The 25,695-nt window shown below is 37.8% G+C and overlaps 2 protein-coding genes across 2 annotated transcripts in view; one reads left to right on the forward strand and one right to left on the reverse strand.

The window, feature by feature from the left end:
- Nucleotides 1-17,677, reverse strand: part of GFM2 (GTP dependent ribosome recycling factor mitochondrial 2) — a 46,751-nt gene extending 29,074 nt beyond the window's left edge. Inside the window, exons 1-7 of the mRNA XM_065875536.1 lie at nt 17,522-17,677; nt 11,233-11,316; nt 9,926-10,010; nt 7,854-7,911; nt 7,298-7,395; nt 3,274-3,399; nt 2,458-2,546 (exon numbers count right to left, since the gene is read on the reverse strand). Of these exons, the coding sequence (XP_065731608.1) occupies nt 2,458-2,546; nt 3,274-3,399; nt 7,298-7,395; nt 7,854-7,911; nt 9,926-10,010; nt 11,233-11,292 (516 nt within the window). The 5' untranslated portion in view covers nt 11,293-11,316; nt 17,522-17,677. The remainder of the gene's footprint in view (nt 1-2,457; nt 2,547-3,273; nt 3,400-7,297; nt 7,396-7,853; nt 7,912-9,925; nt 10,011-11,232; nt 11,317-17,521) is intronic.
- Nucleotides 17,678-17,805: 128 nt separating this feature from the next.
- Nucleotides 17,806-25,308, forward strand: NSA2 (NSA2 ribosome biogenesis factor). Its single transcript, XM_065874458.1, has 6 exons — nt 17,806-17,925; nt 19,706-19,893; nt 19,984-20,134; nt 21,681-21,860; nt 23,667-23,859; nt 25,065-25,308. The coding sequence occupies exons 1-6, from the start codon at nt 17,923-17,925 to the stop codon at nt 25,130-25,132; spliced, it is 783 nt and encodes a 260-aa protein (XP_065730530.1). The 5' UTR covers nt 17,806-17,922; the 3' UTR covers nt 25,133-25,308.
- The last annotated feature ends 387 nt before the right edge of the window (nt 25,309-25,695 follow it).

Consider the following 25,695-nt stretch of genomic DNA (forward strand, 5'->3'; position numbering starts at 1 on the left):
ATACGGATTTAGCTTAACACTATGATCCACTCCAAACTAATTTTTATGTGGGGGTGGGGGGATATATACTATAAATTTCCCAAGAACTAAACATATTAAAAAATAAAACAATTCCCATCACCCCACCTGCCAGCTAAAAGTCCATCTGCTGTTTTAGCAAACAGTAGCCTCCTGTATCACAAATTCAGAAACTTCCTATTACAGCATATTTCAATCTTGTAAATAATGCCATCTGAATGATTAAGTGTCAGATTTATGTAAAGAAGTTATAATGACAGGAAGGATGCAACCATTAGGAAATGAAATGACTCAAAGAAATAGAAATAATAGGTGTATAATCAACCTCAGACATCAGTGTCAGGCTTTATATCAAGCAAATATCACTGTCTGTCAGGGGTCCTCAGGTGGGGCTTTCAATAACTGTATTATTTCCCCTCAAACTAGTACAATAAGTATCTGCTTAGTCTTCACCTAAATTCACCAAATATTAACATGTTACACTTGCCTTTCTTCTCTCTCTATAAAACATTACGTGTCTGGTGGCTGGGAAAATGTGCCACTTGGAACTACTATAAAGAGCATGATTAACTGATGGTTCCAACTGTTACCCTTCTAGGTCTACCACCATGTATTCTCAAGGCGCACCTTCTTGGGGGCTGTTTCCAGCTAATGACTGAGCTCAGCAGGACTAATGGAGGCCCATTCCCACAAGACATGGGTTCCTCTAACAGGTAACATTAGCTTGAGGACTCCCCATGAGCGAAGCCAAACCCTTTTGGAACTGTACTATAGCCTGAGACTCTTCCTGCCTAATCCCCCATCCTTCCCCCTCTCCTTCACAGGTGTCAGCCTGTCCTGTGGTCTGAACGCCCTCTCCCACTTCCCTCCTTTCTCCCTTATTCTTCGCAGGTATTTCACCCCCCCCCGATGAATCTCCTATACATCTAATCCCATCTTGGCATCTACTGATCAAAGTACCCAAACTAACACCATGTGTGTATGTGTGGGTGGATGGGAGCTGAACCATGAGAGCAAGTTGTAGACGCCATGAGACTTTAATCCTAAATACTTCAGCATGCATTTCCTAAGAATAAGGACATTTTCCTACATAATCAATTACAAAGACCACATTCAGGAAAATTTAAGTTGACATAATACTTTAATATATAAATATTACATATTCAAATTTCTGATTTTCCCAGTGATGTCCTTTGTAACTTTTTCTTTTTGATCCAGGATTCAGCCAAAAAGGATATATTACATTTAGCTTTCCTGTCTCTTTAGAATGCTTTAATCTAGAACAATTCCACAGCTTCCCCCCAACCCCAATTGTTCGTTTTCCTTATGTTAAAATATTTCTTTTGAATTTCTGAAAAGTCTTGGCCAGTTGTTTTGCAGAATGTCTTTCAATTTAGATTTGTTTGTTTTCTCATGATTTGGGCCAAACATTTTTGCCAGGAATACAACATAGGTAATGTTGTATCCTTCTTAGTGCATCATATCACGAGGCCCATGGTGTCAATTTGTCCCATTTTGGGGGATATTGATTTTGATCCCTTAATTAAGGTATCGCTTTTAGTAATTTTAAGATTAGAAGAACGAATGTGGGTTCTATATTCAAGATAAAGTCAATCTTGAGATTATAAAACAAATGGAGTACCAGCTAAAGAGAGCATAACTGACCCCAGTAGCAACAATGTTATTATAAACCCACTTTCAGGATTTATTCACGGAGTTATATATTAAGTTTTGGGAGAAAATCCTTCATGGGTCGCTCACATTTCTGCATGTTTTGTCAGGAGAGGCACTGACTGCCTTTATTCTGGACTTTTCAAAAATGTTTGTATAGCGAACAGTTTAGAAAGATATTGTATCTCCCTTCAGAGCAAAAGGTAGGTTGGCTTACAACCCTGGAAGATAATGTATCCCTTCAGAGCAAAGAGCAGGCACTTTTACTGGCCATTATAAAATACTTGCATTCTCTAAGCACAGGGTTCCACTGCAGCTGTCACCTGACTTCCCTTTGTCACCCTATGGGAATTAGGGCTTGAGGAACCAACACACGGAAATGCTGATACTCTGGATATTGCTGTTTTGGTGATTAATAAAGTCCTTCTATCCCTGACTCAGAAATCTTGTGTCTTCTGCCAGAATCCATAAAACTATGGTAGACGAACTTGTTAGCTTTAAAGTAAGAATCTCAGCCTCTTCACAGTTCTCAAAACTTTCATATTGCCTACAGAAAAGCAAACTTTACTTTCCCTTTTACTATGAAGTATATTATATGAGATCATATATAGATCATACCTCAATATTCAATTCCAAATTCCTTTAACCATAATTGGATTTATATGAGCTTACCAAATAAAGGGTTATAGTTAAATCAATCTGATGCATTCTACTTCTTTAAAAAATCATGCTGTTCTATCTTCATTTTACTTTGACAATATTTTTTACCTCTACACCAGCAGAGGCATCAAACACAGCCACTGCACCATCTAACACTCTTAGGCAGCGCTCAACTTCCAAGGTAAAGTCCACATGACCTAAGAAAAGGATGAGAAATGTAACACCTAAAATCTTAAACCATCACCACCACCACCACCACCACCACCACCACATGATCCAGCAATCCCAGTTTGGGTACATACCCAGAATAATTGAAAGGATAATCTCAAAGAGATATTGACGCCCCCATGTTCAGAACAGCACTATTCACAATAGCCAAGAGGCAGAAGCAACCCAAATATCCATCGATGGATGGATGGTGTGTGTGTGTGTGTATAAAATTTTGTATATATACAAAATGTGTTACTCATGGGCAATGGAATACTATACAACCTTAAAAAGGAAGGAAATCCTGTCACAGGCTACAACATGGATGAACCCTGAAAAATTCTGCTAAGTGAAATAAGGGAGTCACAAAAGGACAAATAGAGTACGATTCTACTTATAAGAGGTATCTAAAGAAGTCAATCTCATAGATCTACAAAGTAGAATGGTGGTTACCAGGACTCAGGGGAGAGGACAAAGAAGAAAAGTCGTCTTATGGGTATAGAGTTTCAGTTCAACAAAATGAAAAAGTTCTGGAGATCTATTTCACAATAATGCGAACATACTTAACACTACTGAACTGTACGCTTAAAAATGGTTAAGACAGTAAATTTTATGATATATATATTTTTTACCACAATTAAAAAAAACCCACACATACACAAACAGAAAAGCCTCAAAATAATGCAGCACCTCTGCATTGCTGAAACAGCACTATACCTGGTGTATCAATTAGATTGATTCTATACCCCTTCCAATCGAACGTAACAGCAGCTGACTGAATAGTTATGCCTCGTTCTCGCTCTTGAGCCATGAAATCTGTCACCGTGTCTCCGTCATCAACATCTAACCAGGAAAAAAAATGACATAGTTAGGCTTAAAAGTATATTTTATAGGTCTTTGATATCTACCTGACATAGTTTAAGAAAAACTGTTCATAAAATATTTAGTTTAATATTTAGAGCCCTTAATCATTCTCTAAATAAATCGTCATTCTAGAAAAAGATTTTTCAGATGAGTAATTTTTCCATAAAAATAATTTTTCGGTAATAACTAAGATTAAACTCTTTTAATATTTTAATTTTACTGAACCATATACTTCTTCCATTTTTTTTCTAGTTTAACTTTTATTATCCCGTCCTTATCTGACATTCCTCACTCCTGATCCCTTGACAGGAGGCAGAGTAATGCCCTAAGAGCAGACAGACCAAATTTAAATCCCAACTTTATCACTTCTCTACAATCTTGAACAAGTTACTTAACCTAGTTTTTAAAATATGGCTAATAAAGCCAACCTTGCTGGATTGTTATAAGAATGAAATGAGACTATATATATAAAGTACCTAGCTCAGTAAATGGTAGCTACATGGAATAAAGTAGAGACAAAATTCCTCCAAAGTTAAATCATCTTTTACAAACCTTTCTCATTACTAAATTTTCCTTTTAGGATTTATTTATACAAAAGTAAAGTCTTCTATAGTATAAAGTCATGGATAAAATTTATCCTGACTACCAAAAAGGTCACTCAAATTACTCTGCAGGGCTTCCCTGGTGGCGCAGTGGTTGAGAGTCCGCCTGCCGATGCAGGGGACACGGGTTCGTGCCCCGGTCCGGGAAGATCCCACATGCCGCGGAGCGGCTGGGCCCGTGAGCCATGGCTGCTGAGCCTGTGTTTCCGGAGCCTGTGCTCCGCAACAGGAGAGGCCACACAGTGAGAGGCCCGTGTACCGCAAAAAAAAAAAAATTACTCTGCAGTAAAATTCTTGAGTTATGCATTTTACTCTTACTCAGTAAAAGAAATGACAAAGAGCTGATCTTTACCAATCAAAATTCAAGTTATCATGGCCTTATACTACCACTGCTTATGTCAGCATTAAACCTCTAAAATGCTAGCTAGTTACTCCATATCATTTTTGTGTGTGTATATGTGTGTATAAATATACATACACACACAAATGCACCAACAGAGGGGAAAAGAGCAAGAAAAATGTATCTGTTAGCAACTCCAAATATCACAGTTAAAGAATTGTAGCAGTATTGCCAGTTATTCACAATATAACTAACCGAGAAAACAAGCATCATTAAGAAGACAAAGACCAAATAACTAACCAGAGGTTCTAAATAAGGCAGTACGTTTCTAAGACACTCAAAAAATAAAAATTTGCACAAAGATAAAGATCTTTATTTCCTATTATTATTATTTTTTTAAAATATAAATTATTTATTTATTTATTGGCTGTGCTGGGTCTTCGTAGCTGCGCGTGGGCTTTCTCTAGTTGCGGTGAGCGGGGGCTACTCTTCGTTGTGGTGCACAGACTTCTAATAGAAGTCCTCCTATTATTTCTTTATGATTACACATATGGCTAATAAAATCAACCTTGGATCAACAAATTCTGCCACAATTTGGATAGTTTCTAGGCCTCTGGCCTGAACCAGAAAAGAAACTCAAAACATATCTAGTTTATGTGTGTATGTGTGTGTGTGTGTGTGTGTGTGTGTGTGTACATGTGTGTATATATATGTATCTAATATATATATATTCCTAGAGTAGTCAGATTCATAGAAAAAGAAAGTATAAGGGTGGTTTCCAGGGGCTGGGCAGAGGGGGCAATGGGGAGTTGTTGTTCGATGGGCATATAGTTTGGGCTTTGCAAGATGAAAAAGTTCTGTAGAATAGTTGCAAACAATGTGAATATACTCAACACTATTGAACTTTACACTTAGAAATGGTTAAGATGGTAAATTTTATGTTATGTGTTTTTTTTACCACAATTAAAAAATAACTCTTTACTTGAAAATTGCCTGCGTCCACCTCATCTGGACCCTCGACTCAAGGATACACTGAGGGGGGCTTCCCTGGTGGCGCAGTGGCTAAGAGTCCGCCTGCCGATGCAGGGGACGCGGGTTCGTGCCCCGGTCCGGGAAGATCCCACATGCCGCGGAGGGGCTGGGCCCGTGAGCCATGGCCGCTGGGCCTGCGCGTCCGGAGCCTGTGCTCTGCAGCGGGAGAGGCCACAACAGTGAGAGGTCCGCGTACCTCAAAAAATAAAAATAAAAATAAATAAAAATAAAATAAAAAGGATACACTCAGGGAATATGAGGGAAGGATTCTAATCAGATTCGTGATACAAAAGAGGAAGCCTAACAATGTTCAGTGTTTTGCTGTCTGTTATTTCCCCATTTACACAGCAATAAATTCTATGAGAAATTCATGTGCTTATACATTTAGGAACCTATCATCATGAAGATTCTAATCGTGAGTGGTTTTCTCCTCTATAAACATTAAGTCTCAGCCAATTCCAAGGGTCTAGAGAAATAGGCCTCAATAGAGCACATTTCAAAATCACTGAGGAGCTTTTGAAAAGGACATTAATTTCTACTTCTGGTATTCTGGACCTGACGACCTCCATGTCACATTTCAAAACAAACTGTTTCACCAGAGATAAAGAAAGGCACTTCATAATGATAAAAGGGTTGATTCATCAGAGAAATTCATCAGAGAAATATAACAATCATAAGTGTGTGTGAGTCAAATACAAGTTTCAAAATACGTGATGCAAAAATACAGACATCCAGGCCATACCCAGACATGCTGAATCTTGGTTTTCAGAGTGGAGCTAGGGCACTGTTATTTAAAAACAAAACAAAACAAAACAAAATCTTTAAAAGATACATGGGCATTAAATGTGCATGCCTGGTCAAGAACCACAGTTTTGGGACTTCCCTGGTGGTGCAGTGGTTAAGACTCCATGCTCCCAATGCAGGGGGCCCGGGTTCAAACCCTGGTCAGGGAACTAGATCCCACATGCATGCTGCAACTAAGAGTTTGCATGCCACAACTAAAGGAGCCGGTGAGCCGCAACTAAGGAGCCCTCAAGCTTCAACTAAGGAGCTTGTCTACCGCAACTAAGACCCAGCACAACCAAATAAACAATAAATAAAATTTTAAAAAAAAGAACCACACTTTTTGACATACTGTAATAAAAAAGTAAATTCAAAACTTAGGTAAATTATACTACTACTGGGGGTTAAGGATTAACGAAATCCTTTCTTGTTCTGCATGGGAATTTGACCTCTGGTTAACTTTCTGGCTCTCTTCTCCTAGAGCCCAGAAAACAAGTATGCCAACTGCATTGCTAGGCAACACACTTATGGAAAAAATAATTTCCGATTGGTAAACTACATCTGACCTGGGAAGAATAAATAATGAATTATAAATACCTGCTGAAGATACATAGCTTTAGGCTTCCCTGAGTGGGGTATGGCATGCCCCTTGTGGGAAACCAGGAAGATGACCCACGGAGCTGTAACAAGAGATGCTCGTTCCTACGGGGCATGAGTCTTCTAAGCTAGGGTGGCTCCTGTGAATCTTGTTACCTTGCAACTAAGCTATCACTTTTGGGTGGCCAAAGAAGACAGTTCCCACACACCTATATGGACTGCTCTAAGAACTTCTATAGAAAGAAACATCTATTGCTGGTAAGCTATGTTTCCTGTCTCACAGCCTTCTGAGTAGACCAGTGCCAACTATAGCCCAAGATAGTATTGTGAGTCTGATTGTTTAATTGAACCTAAAAAGACCCTTTGGAGTACTGTAACTACCTTAACTTTATGCTGTGGTTTAGACAGCAGTGCCTCCATGCCATACTCAAGGTCTCTAGGTTGACTTCTTAATCAAAATATTTTCCATTGATGTTTTTTTTCTAATGGGGGGGGCAGGGTGAGAGGAGGAATCCATTCTAACCTCCCAGTGATCTTGTGTATCCAGAATAATACAATATTCTTTCTGTGGTGGTAGTTTTTCCCGCATCAATATGAGCCATAATTCCAATATTACGGATTCTGTTTAAAAGGGGAAAAATTTAGAAAAGACGTGTATTATAAGGTGGACATTACTAAAATTGTAAAGCCAAAATATCTATGCTGCACAAATTTCAAAGCTGGTTGCTATTTCAACAATTTATATAATGGTGTAAAAACCAGAAAAATGGAAAACATATCACTATCACATTACTCTGACAAAACAGCTAAGTAACAAAAGAGCTAACTACAATTTTGTGACTATCTTATATTTATTTCTATGAAAAGTGTGCTGTTGCTACATTAAAAATTTTTAGCATTGAATTGAGACAAGAAAATAGCTTTTAAGATACATACCAATATCTATTTATAGTTAATTAGCTAGGGCAGGAAGTTACAGAAATTAGAGCATTCACTAAATGCTGAATTAAGCCTGTGTGAAAAACCTGTAACTTTTCATGGCAGCCTATGGAAAAGACAATATCAATGACCGTACTTACTTAGCAATAGGAGGATTGATGATGGAATGAAGGGACTTGATATCATTTCCTATTAAACCTAATGGAAAGAGTGTTAAAATTGAACTGTTAAATTCAAAGAAAATTTCCTTTAATTTATAAATGAAAGCAATTGCAAGAATTTTAAGCAAATAGTAAAATTACTATTAAAGTAAATCCAATTAAAGTTAAATTCAAGCTAAATATAACACTCATTTACCTAAAATTTATTTTCTTGCAATCTCTAAAAAAACCTGTGGATGACAATAAAACAAGATAAAGTTTTTAAACATCAATTTCTAGATTATATCCTTAGAAAAATATAGATTTACCCCAATCTCTGCCACCTGCTACAATTCTATAATAGAATTCTATAATAAATAGAATTTCAAAAGTAGAATGTTCATAACAATAATCTTCAGACACTAGTAGATCTTGAACCAAAAAAAAAAAAAAAAAAAGCACAGTCCTATAAACCTGCATTGTCAAGGCTTGAAGAGCAAAGAGTGACACTCATATCAGCTGATAATGAGTTTTTGTACAGTTTGAAACCTACCTTCCCTCAGCAATTCCAAGGACATGATACCTATAAAGACAGCCTGGGAGGTATCACTGAATAGAAGCTATAATAATCTAATACTTGTAAAAGGCCAACTTGTAAAAACTAACAGTATTTCTGGAAAAAAAAAGTCCATAATGACTTACTCCATGCTTACCATTTATTCTATTAATACTAAAGAAACAATGAAGTTACATTTATAAATTTAATTTATACCTTCCTGCTATTTAAACCAGTTCTCCCAAATTTCTATAATAAATTATGATGACTTCTATTACATTTTGAAAAACTGATGGCAGTCTGAAGACTGAAAGATAATCTGTACTGCTACAGATAAATTTGTACGGGCAAAATATAGAAACCCAGATATACACCAATAATGCAGAACATTAAATTCACATGCCTTTAACAAGTCACACAGCCGACTGGTATTTTTACTCCATTATTCTCACATGACAAAGATGGTAATGAGAACAGCTACAGAATGAAGCTACAGGTGACCCCTGAACAACACAGGTTTGAAGTGTGTGGGCCCACTTATCCAAGGATCTTTTTCAATACATGCATGCTACAGTACACGATTTGCAGCTGGTTGAATCTGCACATGGAACTGCAGATGCGGTGGGCTGACTACAGTTATATGTGATTTTCAACTGTTTGAGGGGTCAGCACCTGTAACCCCCTCATTGTTCAAGGGTCAACTGTAGTTTCACTAAGTCTCCCACATGCTTGCTTACTTCAAACACAAGAAGCACATTCAGAATTACAGTACAATTGACCTTTGAACAACCTGAAGGTTAGAAGTGCCAACCGCTCTGCAGTCAAAAATCCAACTATAACTTCACAGCCTGCCCTGTGCACACATCGTTCCTCTGTATCCTCAGTTCCGCATGGGCAGATTCAACCAACCGTGGATCATGTAGTACTGCAGTACCCATTTAGTGAAAAAATTCTGCATATAAGTGGACTCTTACATGGTTGAACTTATATCGAAGTTCAAATGTGTTCAAGGGGCAACTGCAGCCAGTTCCTCAGCCTTCAGGCTTTTAATAGCCATATTACCTAACCTAATCTATCCCAGATAAATATTAAAGCAAACTACTCTTAAGAACACTCAAAATAAATTATCCTGTTAAACCTCTATTAACAGAAAATACTTTTGTATAAAAACCAGAAATGAACTAGGAAAATCAACATTTTACAGCAAGAGCACTCTACAAGTAGACTCACTGCTAAACCTCTGAGCCGACCCTTCCCTTTGCTCAGCTCATGAGGATGGACAGCAGATGAGGAACATAAGTCTACTGGTACTACCTCCTAGCATCTATCAGAATACTCCAACTCCTAATAATCTCAAGGAAAGAGCCAAGAAGTAAAAGGGAGCCACTGTTTTCAAAATGGTTGGAGACCCCTAATAAGGGAGAAGATTGCAAATGAGAGAGAGAGAGAGACAGAGAGAAAAGGGAGAAAGCAAGCAAGCAGTTTAAGTAAAATGAGAAGAATCTAACATTTGTACCTGGTAGGGAACTGTAATTTCTTCCAAGAAGCACATGTAGCCTTAATCTTTTTAGACTTGCCCTTATTTTTGAGGAACACATATTCTAGTGAGGAGAAAAAGAAACAACGTTAATTTTATTTTAGCATAACTCACTACTGTAGTTTTAACATCATAATTGTGCTTTGAATCTCCATATAGTAGTCTCAATTTATTAACTCCAATTCTTTTAAAAAGTGACAATACAAAATTACACTACAACAAAAAATAAGGATAAAATTAATACTGCTTGCTCTTTTGAGTTGACCTTAGATGATGGCTCTCCTAGACATGCAGCATTAGCATCACAGGGATCTTATTTGAAAGACAAATTCTCAGGACCCACTCCAGAGAAGAGAATCAGAAACTCTAGGGATAGCGTCCAACAATGTGTTTTAACAAGCCCTCCAGGTGATTCTGATAGCTGCTGTTTGAGAACGACCCTAAAGTTTCCAGAGAGCCAGAAAGGTTAAATAAGGTTGCTAACCCTGGACACCCCTTGGTTCTCCTTTAAGCCTATTAAGAGCTGGTGGGAGTCATGAACTCTGAAACCATTAGGTGTTTTCACCTAGATTTATAACAGTGGCTACATATTAGAATCACCTGGAGAGCTTTTAAAAAGGAAGGGAAGTTGGAGGAACTATAGCATTTTTAAAAGCTCCCCAGGTATCTTCTCCTAATATTCCCACATAGAGGTTGAATGTTCTCCATCGATTTATCCCTGGACCACTAAATACACATTTAATGGCTGTCAATATATTTGGAATTGTAGTTAATGTATGTAGTGATTTTGGGCTGCCACAATCTGCCTTTCATGATGTCACAGAATGCATACCTGTGCCTTCTGTATTATTTCTACATTAGTTACCAAGTTTCTGGCAATAAAACACTATTATTCTAAGCAAGTATATTAAGAGTAGAGAAGAGACTCAAACTATTTAAATTTCTACTTCATAATGGCCAGGGTAAGACAGCATCACCTATCACAGGGTGTACAGTCTGAAAGCATCAGAAATGAAAACACTGAAGAAAAACTGTGCAACTCCTTGGGCTGCTAACGACCTCAAAAATGGAATACAGATAGTCTCAAAATGCTGCACAGGTGATTTTAAAGTAGCAAAATGAATTTATAGACTAACGATAAGGCATACTTCTTGTTGATTACAGGTTCCCCCATACCCCCTGTTAAGAAACTGTTGATATACTAGTATATGAGATACACTAGACCTTTGGGGAAGTCAAGTAACTGAAGCTGTTGAAGTACATTTAATTTTACAAGAAGAACTTACGTTAATGTGCAAGCTGGATATTTTCTTATGATTCACTGCAAATATCCTCAGATTGGACATCTTGGACCTCTAAGCTGTTATTCTCTGAAAAAGAAATATACAAAATTACAAAACTAAATTTATGTATTACATGTAAGACATATGTAAGTAAGGCAAATGTAATATATTAGGTAAAAATGTATTACTTTTAAAAAGTAGGAATATTTGTAGCTATCAAAAAAAATGTGCAATTCAGAAAATGAAAGCTCAAACTAAACATGAGAATATGGTCCCTTATTTTTTCAATATCCTTTAACTCTTCAAGAAAGATATGAAGAGGGACCTCCCTGGCGGTCCAGTGGTTAAGACTTCGCCTTCCAATGCAGGGGGTGCAGGTGCGATCCCTGGTTGGGGAGCTAAGATCCCACATGCCTCGAGGCCAAAAAACCAAACATAAAACAGAAGCAACATCTTAACAAATTCAATAAAGACTTTAAAAATGGTCCACATCAGGGCTTCCCTGGTGGCGCAGTGGTTGAGAGTCCACCTGCCGATGCAGGGGACACGGGTTCGTGCCCTGGTCCAGGAAGATCCCACATGCCGCGGAGCGGCTAGGCCCGCGAGCCATGGCCGCTGAGCCTGTGCTCCGCAACGGGAAAAGCCACAACAGTGAGAGGCCCACGTACCCGAAAAAAAAAAAAAAAAAAGGTCCACATCAAAAAAACTTTAAAAAAAAAAAAAAGAAAGAAAAAAGAAAGATATGAAGATACTGTAGAAAAAGATATACTGAAATTACAAAAATATATCATACCAACCAAAAAGCACTTTTTTGTAAAAATAAAAAACAGAATTAAGTATAGAAAGGTAAGCATCTACATGTTAACTTGGTAATTTCTCACTGATAGTATGTTTTTGGTTTATTTGTATAATGATTTTCCTAATATATTGATTTACCATATTTGTATATTGATTTACCATAAATATGTAAATATGTATTTCTACCATGTAAAAAATATACAGAAGTAAATCCTCTTCTTCTATGATCATGGAAACTAAGCATCTTTAGTTTAAAAACGTTTACTAAATATTCACGATGCATCAAGTACACTGTCAAAGCTATGAGAAATGCATGGAAGTATATGAGACTGAGGAAGGTGGGCAACAAGTAAACAGAAAAGGTTAAACCACTGTGCACCATGTTATGTAAGAAGGCATATCAAAACTTATTATTATTCCTCCTAAATCTGCTCCTTTCTGTATCTTAAGACAGAAACATTCACTACCCTTATTTAGGAAGTCACCAAGTCCTTTTATTTCCTAAATATATCTTGAATCTATTCCCCCTTCTTCATTTCCAATGCCAAAGTTCAGAATGTTTGCAAAATCATGCATGTTAGATCCATTCTAAAACAGAACAATGGATTCTACCATAACAGAAAACAAAAAGCTCACTAATATGGTTTGATCCCACATTGCAACTAACCTTTAAGAAACCATCACTTGTCAAAACCTGGTATAACATCTAAGATGGTCCACAATTTTCTGAAAAGACTATTAAAATACTCCTCCTTTTCCCAACTACATATATGTATGCTGCTAGATTTTCTTCAGACACTTCAACCAAACATTTTACAAATATATATACAGTAACATAATAAATACAGAAGCAGATGTAAACTGTTTTCTGTTAAGGCAGGCATTAAAAAGACTTGCAAAATTGTAAAGCAATATAAAACACTCTTCAAACAAAATGATTTTTGTTTTTGAAAATATATTTTCATAAAAGTATATTAATTACATTAATATTTAATGGTTTATTATTTTTAATGAATTATTAAAACATTTTAAAGATTTGTTTTCATTTCTGGTATTTAAATATCAATTACAACCCATACAAACAAAACTGTTCATTCAGACTCATTTTTAAGTGTGAAGGGCTCCTATAGACCAAAAATTTTTTAAACTTATTCCAGCACTGTGTTTCTTGAAGTGACTGCCCATGATTATTTTACATTATAAGTAAAATAACAAACAAACAAAAAAACTGAACAAATGTTAGAAACAATAGCCAACAAAATCTGTGATCTTGTAGTGTTGCTTATGATGAAATTATTTACATAAAAGTGTGAATTTAAGGAAAAATATTAAGTAATTAATAGCACAGGTAATTCAGTTGTCAGTCTTAAAAAAGTAGTACTCAGATCACTTAAGTGGGAAACACTTCTTGAATCCATTCTTGACACATACCTTTCAAGTAAACAACCTCATCTTGTCAATTCCCTACTTAAAAACCTGTAAAGGTTCTTAATACAACAAATTCCGTCCCTAACTACCTTCACAGCCTTGTACTCTCCTACTCCCTACCCTATTCCAGGAGCTCTAGCCAAAATTCCTCTAAAATACTGCGCTCTAACACCTTTGCATGTAATGGTGCCACTGTCTGAAAGCAGTCCTCAAATTCCCAAAGCCACACACCTGGCAAATTTCTATTCAGTATTCAAGCCCCAACTTGGAAGCCTTTCTTAATCTCCTACAAAGTTTTAATACTACCTTGTCTGTGTTTTCATAACACTTGAAACTTATATTTACTCATGACAAATATGGTATTTCCACATTATCTCCACTACTGGGAGCTGCCCAAAAGGTGGGATTTTTCTACCAGCAGCCTAGCACAATTCCTCAAACATTTTTTTGACCTATAAAGTCATTTAGGGCCCACCACTGATTTTCTTCTTCCCCATGGCTCAATGATTTTCAACAAAAATGGTTGCCTACTGGTACTATCAAGTGAGTTATTCTACAAGGCCCAGACCTCCTTAGGCCTTGGACAACACATAAGTGTAACAAAGCAGGGCCCTATGGGCCCTTCCCAGAACAGACTCCTCTCCCAAGTCCTCTGTCTGCCCCTTGTCTGTAGAAAAACTTTAGCCTCCTAGGGCTTCCCCAAGTTCCAAAGAATAAATTTAATAAGAGAAGTGAGAAAGTGCAGAAATAAAACAGTCAAACAAGACAAAATAATAATAGTTTAGCCATTAAACAAAGTCAAGGACCTTTAGTTCCTCCTAAAGGGCTACAGATAATATTCTGAGCCATGTCCTTTGAGTTATTTTGCAGATACTGAAACCCCCACCAGGTGGAAGAAGTTAACTATATGCTGCCCACAAGCATGTAGACCCCAGAACTGTTGGAACCAAAAGGTTGATGATGTTGACTCCCGATTATCTCACCACCAACCAGTCAGAAGAGTGTCCATGAGATGATCACACACCCCACAATCCCCCTCCCTCTCCCTATCTTTAAAACCTTTCCCTGAAAGCCTCTGGGGAGTTTGGGTCTTTTAAGCACTAGCTACCTAGACTCCTTGCTTAGTGCCCTACAATAAGTGCTGCAGTTTCCTTCACCACAACCCGGTGTCAGTAGACTGGCTTTATTGCGCTCAGGCAAGTGGACTCAAGCCTGGTTTGGTAACATAAGTACTCACTAAAAACTGTGACACCTGATGGTATAAAAACGGCAAGTAATAAGAAAAAATAGGTAAATACCCATTCTACATTATCAACAAGTTCACAACCAAATAAACAAAAGAATCCATGGACTATTTAAAAAAAAAAAATCAGTAGACTATCACATCTGTAAGGCTTAATACACAAAAACAGGAATCACGGGACACTAAAGTACAATCACAACATACATTAGCATAAAAGCACAAATGAAGATGATGTTGCTGATGATAAAGTAATGTAGGAAAAGAGATTCTAAAGCATCAAGTTAAAATAGTGTTTTCATACGGTATTTGTTACTGTACTTAGTAATTTTTCCTAAATTTGAAACTTCAATTTAGATTTGTGTCATATTCACTGTTTCTTAAAAAAGTATCAAATATGAATTAGGCCAATATGTTCATTATTGATTAACATCAATCCCTAATGTCATCTTTGCTTTTTCTCTTTATATTGAATAGATCATCTCAAGCTATCTATCTAAACATTATTTTCACTACAGAATTTATGTCACAAGTTCTAAAACAAGCTATTTATCTAAATTTTAAAAATTAGTTCTAGCCTTTAACTTCATTCAAGAAAAAAGCTTGGCAAATCAACTTTTACTCGCTAAAAAAAAATGCTCAGTAGTTAAAGATACTCTTAAATTTAAGTCACCTGGACTGAAAAAGCCCCTTCCAATTCCCTGTTCATCTAACATTCATTGGAGCAACACAAGGAGTTGATTATTGGAAACATGAAAATGAGTAACACATGATCCCTATCCTCAAGAAAAATATTAGGTTTAACAATCCTACATATCACAATAACAAACATTTCATTCATAATACTTTCTGCATGGCTCTTACTACTGTACCTGTTCTTAAGCTTCATTTTTTAACACCATGCAATTTATAAAGCAGCTCTCACATCTCCTGGCTTTTTCTTCTAAACTATACCAATAAATACTGTCAAAGTTTCATACAGATCGAAGGAATACATTTTTATGCTTCTGACTGCCAAAATGCAAAGACTGGGTATCTAGTATATACTTGTAGATGTACCAAAGTAGTGATGATACCCAACTTGGCTACTGCCAGTTACACAGGAAGAAATTTTTTAAGAGATCTTTTTGCTGACATTGATCAGTTTAGGCCATTTTTATCCCACCATCACAGCTGAAAGAACAAATGATGACCCACATAGCCATAACTTTGCCTTGTCTATTTCACACAAATCAAAATGTGACTATTGCTTAACCGCTAAAACATTTATTTTCTATTTCTGATTCAGAAGAGAAAAGGGCATTATGGCTTTGAGAGTTGTAAATGAAAAAACATGAGTTCACAATTTAAACAAACCTATTAAAAATTTCTATAAACTGACAGGAAACAGGGTAAATCTCACAACGTTAAGCAAAAGAAACCAACACAAAAAAGTTCATACTATATGATTCCATTATGTCAAGTTTAAAACAGGCAAAACTAATCCATTCTGTTAGAAGTCAGGATAGTGTGTACCCTTGGGAATGACAGTTACTAGAAAAAGGCACGAGGAGGGCTTCTCAGGTGTAGGTAATTTCTTGATTTGGGTGCTGCTTATACAGGTATATTCAGGTTTTGAAGAATCCACTAAGAACGTTCATCTACAATATGCATTTGTCTGCCTGTCATAATTATTACACATCAATAAAGTCTTTTTAAAACTCTCCATAAACTTTTAATTATACCAGAAATGTCAAGTGGGCCCTTTACTTGTGGTGGAAAATGCCAGACTAGGCTTTACAGTCAGAGGACTTGCTGGAGCCCCAAGTTTTCTGTGATCTCTGACAAGTCACTTCAAATCTGAGCCTGTCTTTTCATCTATCACATCACAGGATCCACGTGAGAAGTAAATTCAATTATCAACAAGAATTTATTTATTGTGTGTCTACCACTGCCTTCTAAGTAATGGGGTTAAAAGTAGTGAAGAAAAAACAATCCAACAATCCCTTCCCTCATCCTGTCCCTAACCTAATCAGTGGATACAAACAATAAACAAAATAAATAAATAAAATACCTAGCATCTCCTATGGTGACAGGTGCTACATCAAAGAATTAAGCAGGAAAGGGGAACTGGGGCAGTAGTAACTATAAAAAAGGAGCTCATGGAAGGTCTCAATAAAACAGTGACCTGAATCAGGTGAGGAAGGCAATACCAGGGGGAAGTGTATCCCAGGAAGAGAGATTACATAATTTACTATACTTGAAAATATACAAACGCTAGTTAGAATTAGTTCGGGTTTTAAAGGAAATAAGTCCCATTAGAAGATGAAGACTTAAAAAAAAAACTGCCTCAAATCCAAGCTCTAAGACTTAGGAAGACGAATAACAATGACGTTCCAGACCGTGAGGGTAATTAAGGGAACTTCAACGACCGTACATTAAAATGTAAAAACCGACAGCTTTCCTCGGTACCACTAGATGCAAATCCACTCGGCACCGTCCTGGGCACCAAAAGGCCTTAGGAATTTCAGAAATTAGTCCGGAAAAACAGGACGTTGTCTTTCTTTTCTGACAGCTGTTAAGGCCCAGTAATTTACTTTCCTCTACAGTAAGTTTTCATTCCCCTGCATCCTTCTCAATTGTGTACACATTACACACGGTGACAGGAATCAAGACCAGTCGCTCTCGCCTAAGGCGAGAGAGAAAGGCCCACACGGGCGGACACCGAGGTGATGGGGCGAAGGCCCTGCAGCCTCGTGCTTGCCTGGCTGTAGCATCCTGTAAGGTCGCCAGTGGCCATCGTAGGCCTAGGCACGCAGGAGTCACACGGCGCGGCCCCGTACCCACCTGGCACTTGGTCGCATTCCGGAGGTCGGCTTTTTCCCGCCGGGCTGGTGAGAGCCGAGGTGCGGGCTGCACCCTACAGTGCAAAGGCCTCACTTCGCGACACCCTACCCGTGAGCGGAACTTACGTCTTCTTCCCTCTGCCTCCGGCGACGCCGCTTTTCACCACTTCCGGCGGTGCCCCACTCAAAAGCCGCCGGCCAGCAACTTCCGTCCTTCTAGCTGAAAGTGGAGAACGGAGGCTCGGAACGGCTGTGTGGCGCTTTCTCTGGAGTCGGTCGAGTTACAAGCGTCCCTTTCCTGCCGCGGGTGGCTTGGAGTCGGCTCGTGGGTCTCTAAGACCAGAAAATTGAGAGCTTTTTCGCACCCCGGCGGCTGCACCCGGTGGCTCGGCGGCCGTCACCATGGTGAGAAGGTCGCCTCGGGAGCTCGCCACTTAGGGCGTCAGAGGTGGCGGGGCCTGGGGGCCCAGGGGCGCTGGGGTTAGCGGTGAGGGGTGGTAGGCGGAAGTGAGGTGCAGTTGAGGGAATGAGAGTGGGGTGCGCTCCGAGGAGTGAAAACAACTTCAGTCTCGGGCCATAGAGTGGGGTATTTGCCCGAGCACAGGCTTTTAGAGCCAGACAGGTTTCACTCTTAAATTCCTGGCTTCGCCCAAAGTTGTGTGACCATCAGTGCCAGAGCCTAGTGATAACTCTATACCGTATAGGGTATAGAGGAAACCGAAGGTATGCCCTGCCACCGGCCAAGCAGCTAATGAATTGCAGAGCCGGGCTTATAGCCCAGATCTGACTGCCAGACCCTTTGTCTTTCTACTACATGTCTAATCTCTGTTTCTCTGCAAAGTGGCATTCCATATACCTTTTTCATGGTTGCTGCCAGGTGTATGTGATAGCAGTTGAAAACACCACACAAGATACCTAGTACCTTGTTGAATGTTACATAGTATTATTCTCCGTGCTGGAGTTGGCTTTACACCGTTGTTTTATTTTTGTAGTCTTAAAGTACAAATAGACTGGGGCTGCGTGTTGAAATAAAACAATATTGGTATATAAGATAAAACAGGCACTTAAAAAGCGAAAGGGGATCCCATACATTGCTCATGAAACGCAAAATAGTACAGCCACCTTGAAAACAGTTGGGTATATGTCCACACAAAGACTTATATGCAAATGTTTACTCACTAAGAACTGGAAACAACCCAAATATCCATCAACTGGTAAACGAATAAACAAACGGTGGTATATCCATAAAATGACTACTTGTCAAAAGAAATGAAGTATGGATACATGCAACAACATAGGAGAATCTCAAAAGCCTTATGCTAAGTGAAAGAAGCTAAATGCAAAAGGCTACATACTGTAGATTCCATTTACATTTCATTGTGGGAAAGGCAAAACTAGGACAATAGATATCAGATTGGAGATGGAAAAAGAGGATTGACTTCAAAGGGGAACTTTCTGGGGTGTTGGAAATATTCTCAGTTTTGATTGTGGTGGTTACAGAGCTGTGTAGCTTGTCAAAACTTACAGCTGTATATCTACACCTAAGAAGGGCACACTTCATTGTATGTATGTAAATTATACTTCAATAAAACTGAGTAAAATGTTATTAAATTTTTAAAAAGTATGATGATGATATTGAAAGACCAGATTATCAATGTTAAGAAGAGAGAGATCCTAGAATTAGATCATCCCTTTTGTGGTCCAGTGGATTTTGGACAGTTCTCTTCAATGAACAGTAACTTTCACTGAGTTTATTACAGATGTAAATCCTGATGCCTCATATCATTCAGGATCAAAATTTATTTAACTTACATCATGTGATTAGGCTTAATAGTGCAAGAGTTATTTAATCAAGTGACCAGTGGATGACCTAGGACCTTCTATACTTTATATGCTACTCAAAAGAAAGTATTTTAGGGCTTCCCTGGTGGCGCAGTGGTTGAGAGTCTGCCTGCCGATGCAGGGGACACGGGTTCGTGCCCCGGTCTGGGAAGATCCCACGTGCCACCGAGCGGCTGAGCCGGTGAGCCATGGCCGTTGGGCCTGCGCATCTGGAGCCTGTGCTCCACAACGGAAGAGGCCACAATAGTGAGAGGCCCGCGTACCGCAAAAAAAAAAAGTATTTTAGAATAATTCTGTCAGTGATTTTTTTAAAATTAAAGTAACACTTCTTGCGTCGTTATAGCCACAAAATGAATATATCGAGTTACACCGTAAGCGCTATGGATATCGTTTGGATTACCATGAGAAAAAGAGAAAGAAGGAAGGTCGAGAGGCTCATGAACGTTCAAAGAAGGCAAAAAAAATGATTGGTCTGAAAGCTAAGCTCTACCATAAACAGCGCCATGCTGAGAAAATACAAATGAAAAAGACGTAAGTGATCATTTATTTGTTGTACCAAGTTAGTCTTTCGAGTAATAATTATTAAAACCAATAATCCTGAATCTTTTTCATTCTTGGTAGTATTAAGATGCATGAAAAAAGAAACACCAAACAGAAGAATGATGAAAAGACTCCACAAGGAGCAGTACCTGCATATCTACTGGACAGAGAGGGACAGTCTCGAGCTAAAGTACTTTCCAATATGATCAAACAAAAACGGAAAGAGAAAGCGGTAAGCAATAAAAATTGAAGTCTTTATTTTTGTTGCCGTTGTTCATGAGAATTATTTAAATACATATTTGAGGTTCTTAGTTTTGTTTCTTCAGTTAAATGGAAAAATGAAGTCCAACTATTCCCATTATTTAGATGTTGAAGTCTTTGTAAGTTTCATTTTATAAAAATGTTTAATAAAAAAATGTGCTTTCTCACCATGAGAACATTCAACAGGATTTAAAATTTTATTTAGAATTCCATGTGTCTTTAGTTTTAAAAAATTATTTAAAACAGCTTCTTATACTTGACAACTCCTAATGTTGTGCTGTTGTGGAGAAGGATACAACTGCTTCTTGTTTTTGCTGTCCTGCAGTGCCAAAACTGGTTAAAAAGTAGAATAGTGGAAAGCATCCTAAGTGATTTGACTTAGATAAAAATAGAGCAATTAAAAAAAATAAATACTTCTGGGTTGCACTTGGTGTCAAATTAAGTTAAATTCTGCTAAAAGCAGAGAAAAAGACATAGATACCATTTTTAAGCACCTGTGGATAGATTGACAGAAATCTAGGTATCAGCAGAATATGCAGTATCTGCATTTAAAGAACTTAGTCTCCAGATTGGATTTTTAAAATCTTACTGCTTAGTTTTTGATATGTAAGTATCAAAATTAGAATGGTAGAACTTTAGCACCAAAAGAAACTTCAGAGATTATCTACTTAACCCCTCTTCATTTTACAGATGAAGAGACTGGAATCTAGGAGGTTGTAAGTCACTCTTCACAGGCGCTTATCTGTGAAATGGTAGAGTTGCTTCTAGAACCTATGCCCTTAGTGATAGGTCCAGAATTCTTTCTACTGCCTTGCACTGCTTCCATTTTTTCATGGAATCTGCATTCTAGGGAGGTACAAAATATGGGGTGATGATTTCATCTTACTAGTAAATGTAATCTAAAAATCCATTCAAGGTAGAAATATAAAGATATGTTAAGAGGTGGAGACAGAAGAACCTAGGGGCAGGACAGGAATAAAGATGCAGACGTGGAGAGTGGACTTGAGGACACAGGATGGGGGAGTGGTGGGCTGGGATGAGGTGAGAGAGCGGCACGGACATATATACGCTACCAAATGTATAATGGCTGGCTGGTGGGAAGCAGCTACATAGCACAGGGAGATCAGCTTGGTGCTTTGTGACCACCTAGAGGGGTGGGGTAGGGAGGGAGACACAAGAGGGAGGGGATATGAGGATGTGTATATACGTATGGCTGATTCACTTTGTTATACAGTAGAAGCTAATGCACCATTGTAGAGCAATTATACTCCAATAAAGATGTTAAAAACAAAAGGTGGAGACAGTCTTCCAGTTTTACTCTATTAACTATTTAGTAGTAAACTTAACTAGTTCCAATTAATTTCAGGAGACAGTGCAGATCTCTAGAAAAAAATTGAGCCAAAATGTTGGTTACACAAAAAAGTGAATCTACTACTTTGTACAACTAAAAAATATTTGACTTTTTATTCTCATTGTCTTTTACTAACAATATAAATTTTAACTGTGGCCTGTTTTAGGGAAAATGGGAAGTCCCTCTGCCCAAAGTTCGTGCCCAGGGAGAAACAGAAGTATTAAAAGTTATTCGAACGGGAAAGAGAAAGAAGAAAGCCTGGAAGAGGATGGTTACTAAAGTTTGCTTTGTTGGAGATGGCTTTACTCGAAAACCACCTAAATATGAAAGATTCATTAGGCCAATGGTAAGACCCTGCTAGAGTGCAGTGGCTTAAATATCATTTCCTGTGTTAAACTGGATAAAGTACTTGACAGTTTCCTGAAATTCCTAAAACTGATAGAAGAGAACAGGTTGGAAGATGTTTTTAGGCTATTTTTGTTACGTTATTGATGGAATTGGTTAGCACTCTTCCACTACTGTCAAGAACCTTGTCTTCAGCTTCATAGGCTATTTGAGATGAAAAAGAATTTTCATTACAGAGATTGTCAGTGAATCTTGACTTTTAAATGTGACATATTAGAATCTTCATTTTCCACAGTTATTTTACTCATTGAACAAGTGATCTACTATGTGCCTGACACTTGTCTTTGAGAACAGTTAGAGAATGAGTACAATTGTTTTTTCAAGAGTTAATTCCAGTTTAGTAAGGGAAGTATCTTAATGCTTTTGAAAATACTTAGTATGCAGTCATTGACAAAAGAGAATATTAAAATGGGACTTTAATTTCTGTTGACAGCAGTGATGGTCAAAACCAATCTCCTCTCCACCTCCCCAAATAAAATTGAAGATATATTTCTGCAGAATGTCTTTAAACAGAATGAATTAATCTGCCCACTGGATACCAGCCTGCTTACAAAAACAAAGAGGGGAAAGTTGGCAGTGTTACTCTAGCTCTCAACCTGAATAATTTTCAATGAATTAAAATGTTGTCAAACAGCCTGCTTCTATAAAAAAAAAAAGTTTTATTGGAACACAGCCGTGCCTGTTCATTTACATATTGTCTATGGCTATTTTTTTCTACAGAGTTTGAGCACAGTATTTGTAACAGAGACCATGTGGCCTGCAAAGCCTAAAATAAGAGCTTCACTATATGGTTATTTACAGAAAATGTTCACCCATCCCTGGATTCCATCATGGACTCCCCTTATTTTGATTGTATATTCATAATCTTCTAAATACATTTTGGTAATCTTAACAAGTTCTACAGGGAGAGAATATACTAGTCAAGGTGTTCTAGGCTTTCTGTAGTTTGGCAGATACGTTTCTTATTGTGAATTAATCATATGGCATTCTGAATGTTATGTAAGCTTGACTAATGAGTCTGTTACTAAGAATCTGATTTACTGTCATTTGCCCCCTTCCCCCCATACAGGGAAAAATCAAATTTAAGAGATTGCAAAGTGTTGTGGCTTCTAAAGTGCCTTCACCCCAGAAGACCGTATCTAGGTGACTGGGTGAATCTGGTCTCTGTAACAGAGATCTCTCTGGGCTCTCTCCAGTTTTTGACCAGTATTAACCATCAACGTAAAGAAAGCTGACAATCTTTCATCATGGAAGGTGGCTGAAGTATACAGACTTGGAATCAAGATACTTACGTTTGATTCCACCCTCACACTATTTAGCCTGGGAACAAGTTATTTAACCTGCTGATCCTTGTTTTTATCGTTTAAAAAAAAAATAGGGAGAGTTGTAAGGCTATCATGTTTAAATGGTGCTGTTTGTGAGCTCTAGCATAGTGCCTGGCATGTAGCAAGTCCTCAGGAAGTATAGGTAACTGGACAGGAGAAAATCTGAATATGATGCTAGGTGGCTGTTCCATGGTGAAAACTTTTCAGAAGTATGTGTTTGGGTTTTCCCCCCACATACTTTTCCTGTTAACTGTGAGGTTTTTAGTCTGTAGAATTAATTCTAAGTATTTTCTTCGATGCCTTCAGATTAGACACTCAATCCTTTTGGGGCAGGGTGGGGAGATGATTGGAAAAGATAAGCAAAAAGGATCAATATTCATCATTAACATTTTCGACTCAAAACATTGTGTTCGACTTACTAGGGATTACGTTTTAAGAAGGCCCACGTAACACATCCTGAACTGAAAGCCACCTTCTGCCTGCCAATACTTGGTGTGAAGAAGAATCCCTCATCCCCACTATATACAGCTTTGGGTGTTATTACCAAAGGTACTGTTATTGAAGTGAACGTGAGCGAGTTGGGCTTAGTGACACAAGGAGGCAAGGTCATTTGGGGTAAGTACAATTTTGAATATGGGGCTGCTAATGTTATAATCCTAAGATAGAAGTTTTTAAGTTGACATAAAGTATAGAGCAAATTTTAATGCAGTTAAACTTGATGTGAATCAGATTTAAATCTTTAGGAAGAACACTGTAGAGAGTTATGAACGCAGTTCTTCTTTAGTTTACTGGTTTCAGTTACGTAAGGTTTACTACATTGCTAGATATTTTTTTGATGCTTTTTATTTAAAAAGATATGAGAAAAGCAGATGGGAAATTGTAACTGAAAAATATTGGAAGAAAATAAATTGCCCACAAATGGGGGAAGGGAGGCAGACAGCGAACACTGTAGCCACACTATTTCAGTAATAATTAAAGCCTGAAATATGTCATGCAACAATTTTAACTTTTTTCTTCATTTTCTTAGTTTTCTGCTTTCAGTACCCAGATATTTCTAAACTTTAATGTTCTTTGAAACATTAACGTTCTTTTAAACTGTATAGCTTCTTGATTGAATCTTCAGTATGAGACATTGGCACATACTTCATGTTAGTTGACCTCGGTTGTTTGTTTTAAATAAATTTATTTTTGGGCTGCATTGGGTCTTTGTTGCTGCGGGCGGGCTTTCTCTAGTTGTGGTTAGCCGGGGCTACTCACTGCGGTGGCTTCTCCTATTGCGGAGCACGGGCTCCAGGCGCGCGGGCTTCGGTAGTTGGGGCACGTGGGATCAGCAGTTGTGGCGCACAGGCTTAGCTGCTCTGCGGCACGTGGGATCTTCCTGGGCCAGGGCTCGAACCCGTGTCCCCTGCATTGGTAGGCGAATCTCAACCACTGCGCCACCAGGTAAGTCCCTTGACCTCGGTTTTAAAATAGGTTAAATTGATTTGAAACTTAGTTAATACTTGATGCTTTTTCCAGCAAGAATCGTGTGGAAAAGGAGCATTGCTCAGGTCAATCCATAAAGGCTTGTTAATATAACATAGTAACAGAATGAAGCTAGCCACCATTTATAAAAACAATATTTATATAAAAATTGTATGGAGAACTCAAGCTTGGTCTTGAGTGATTTCATTTTATAAAATCTCATTTATATACTATGGTCGTCCATTTTTTCTTTCTTAAAAGTGGTAATTGTAAATAATTTGGGCAAAGATTGTATGTATTCTTTAAAGGTAATTTTTATTAGCTAACATCCCTCCTTTTTGTTTTGTTTTCCTTAGGAAAATATGCCCAGGTTACTAACAATCCTGAAAATGACGGATGCATAAATGCAGTCTTACTGGTTTGACAGCAGATACATACAAATAACTCCTTATAATTATTGAAGACTACACACCAATCAGGAAACCATTACTCTGATATTTCTGAATACTGCCAATCAGCCTTACATGTCTGCAGTCATCAAGAAAACTATTTATTCTATTGTTTAAAAAAAAAAAGATTAAAATGGCCTAGTTTTACAAATTGGTCTTTTGCGTCTGTTTAGCGTTTAGATGTTCATCAAATTGCATGATTAAAAAATCAATTATAGAAATATCCTACTTCATCAGTATCTGTATTAATAAGTGGTACTAAGCAGTGTAGCTCTGTCATTATTGGAAAAGCCAGTGCAGTCGAAAACACATTTTATCAAAGGTTTGTGCACACTTAACTGTGAGGAATAAGCCAAGAAACTTTGTCACATCTAAGACCTTACCTGAGGTCTCCTCCTCCTCACTGTAGATTATTAATCCTAAGAAATGTAGCATTAACACAGCATTTTAATGAAAATATAAAGTATATGAGAAGGCATACTACACTATAAAGTTCAAAAGAACTTAGATAAAACTTATTACTTCTAATTATTCCTAT

The sequence above is a fragment of the Phocoena phocoena genome, chromosome 3, assembly GCF_963924675.1.
Source record: "Phocoena phocoena chromosome 3, mPhoPho1.1, whole genome shotgun sequence".
NCBI lineage: Eukaryota > Metazoa > Chordata > Mammalia > Artiodactyla > Phocoenidae > Phocoena > Phocoena phocoena.

Excerpts from the sequence above, each read along its gene's own strand:
- NSA2 (XM_065874458.1), top strand. Across the intron at positions 19,894-19,983 it reads AAAATACAAATGAAAAAGAC|TATTAAGATGCATGAAAAAA; the intron begins GTAAGTGATCAT and ends CATTCTTGGTAG. Across the intron at positions 23,860-25,064 it reads AGGAGGCAAGGTCATTTGGG|GAAAATATGCCCAGGTTACT; the intron begins GTAAGTACAATT and ends TGTTTTCCTTAG.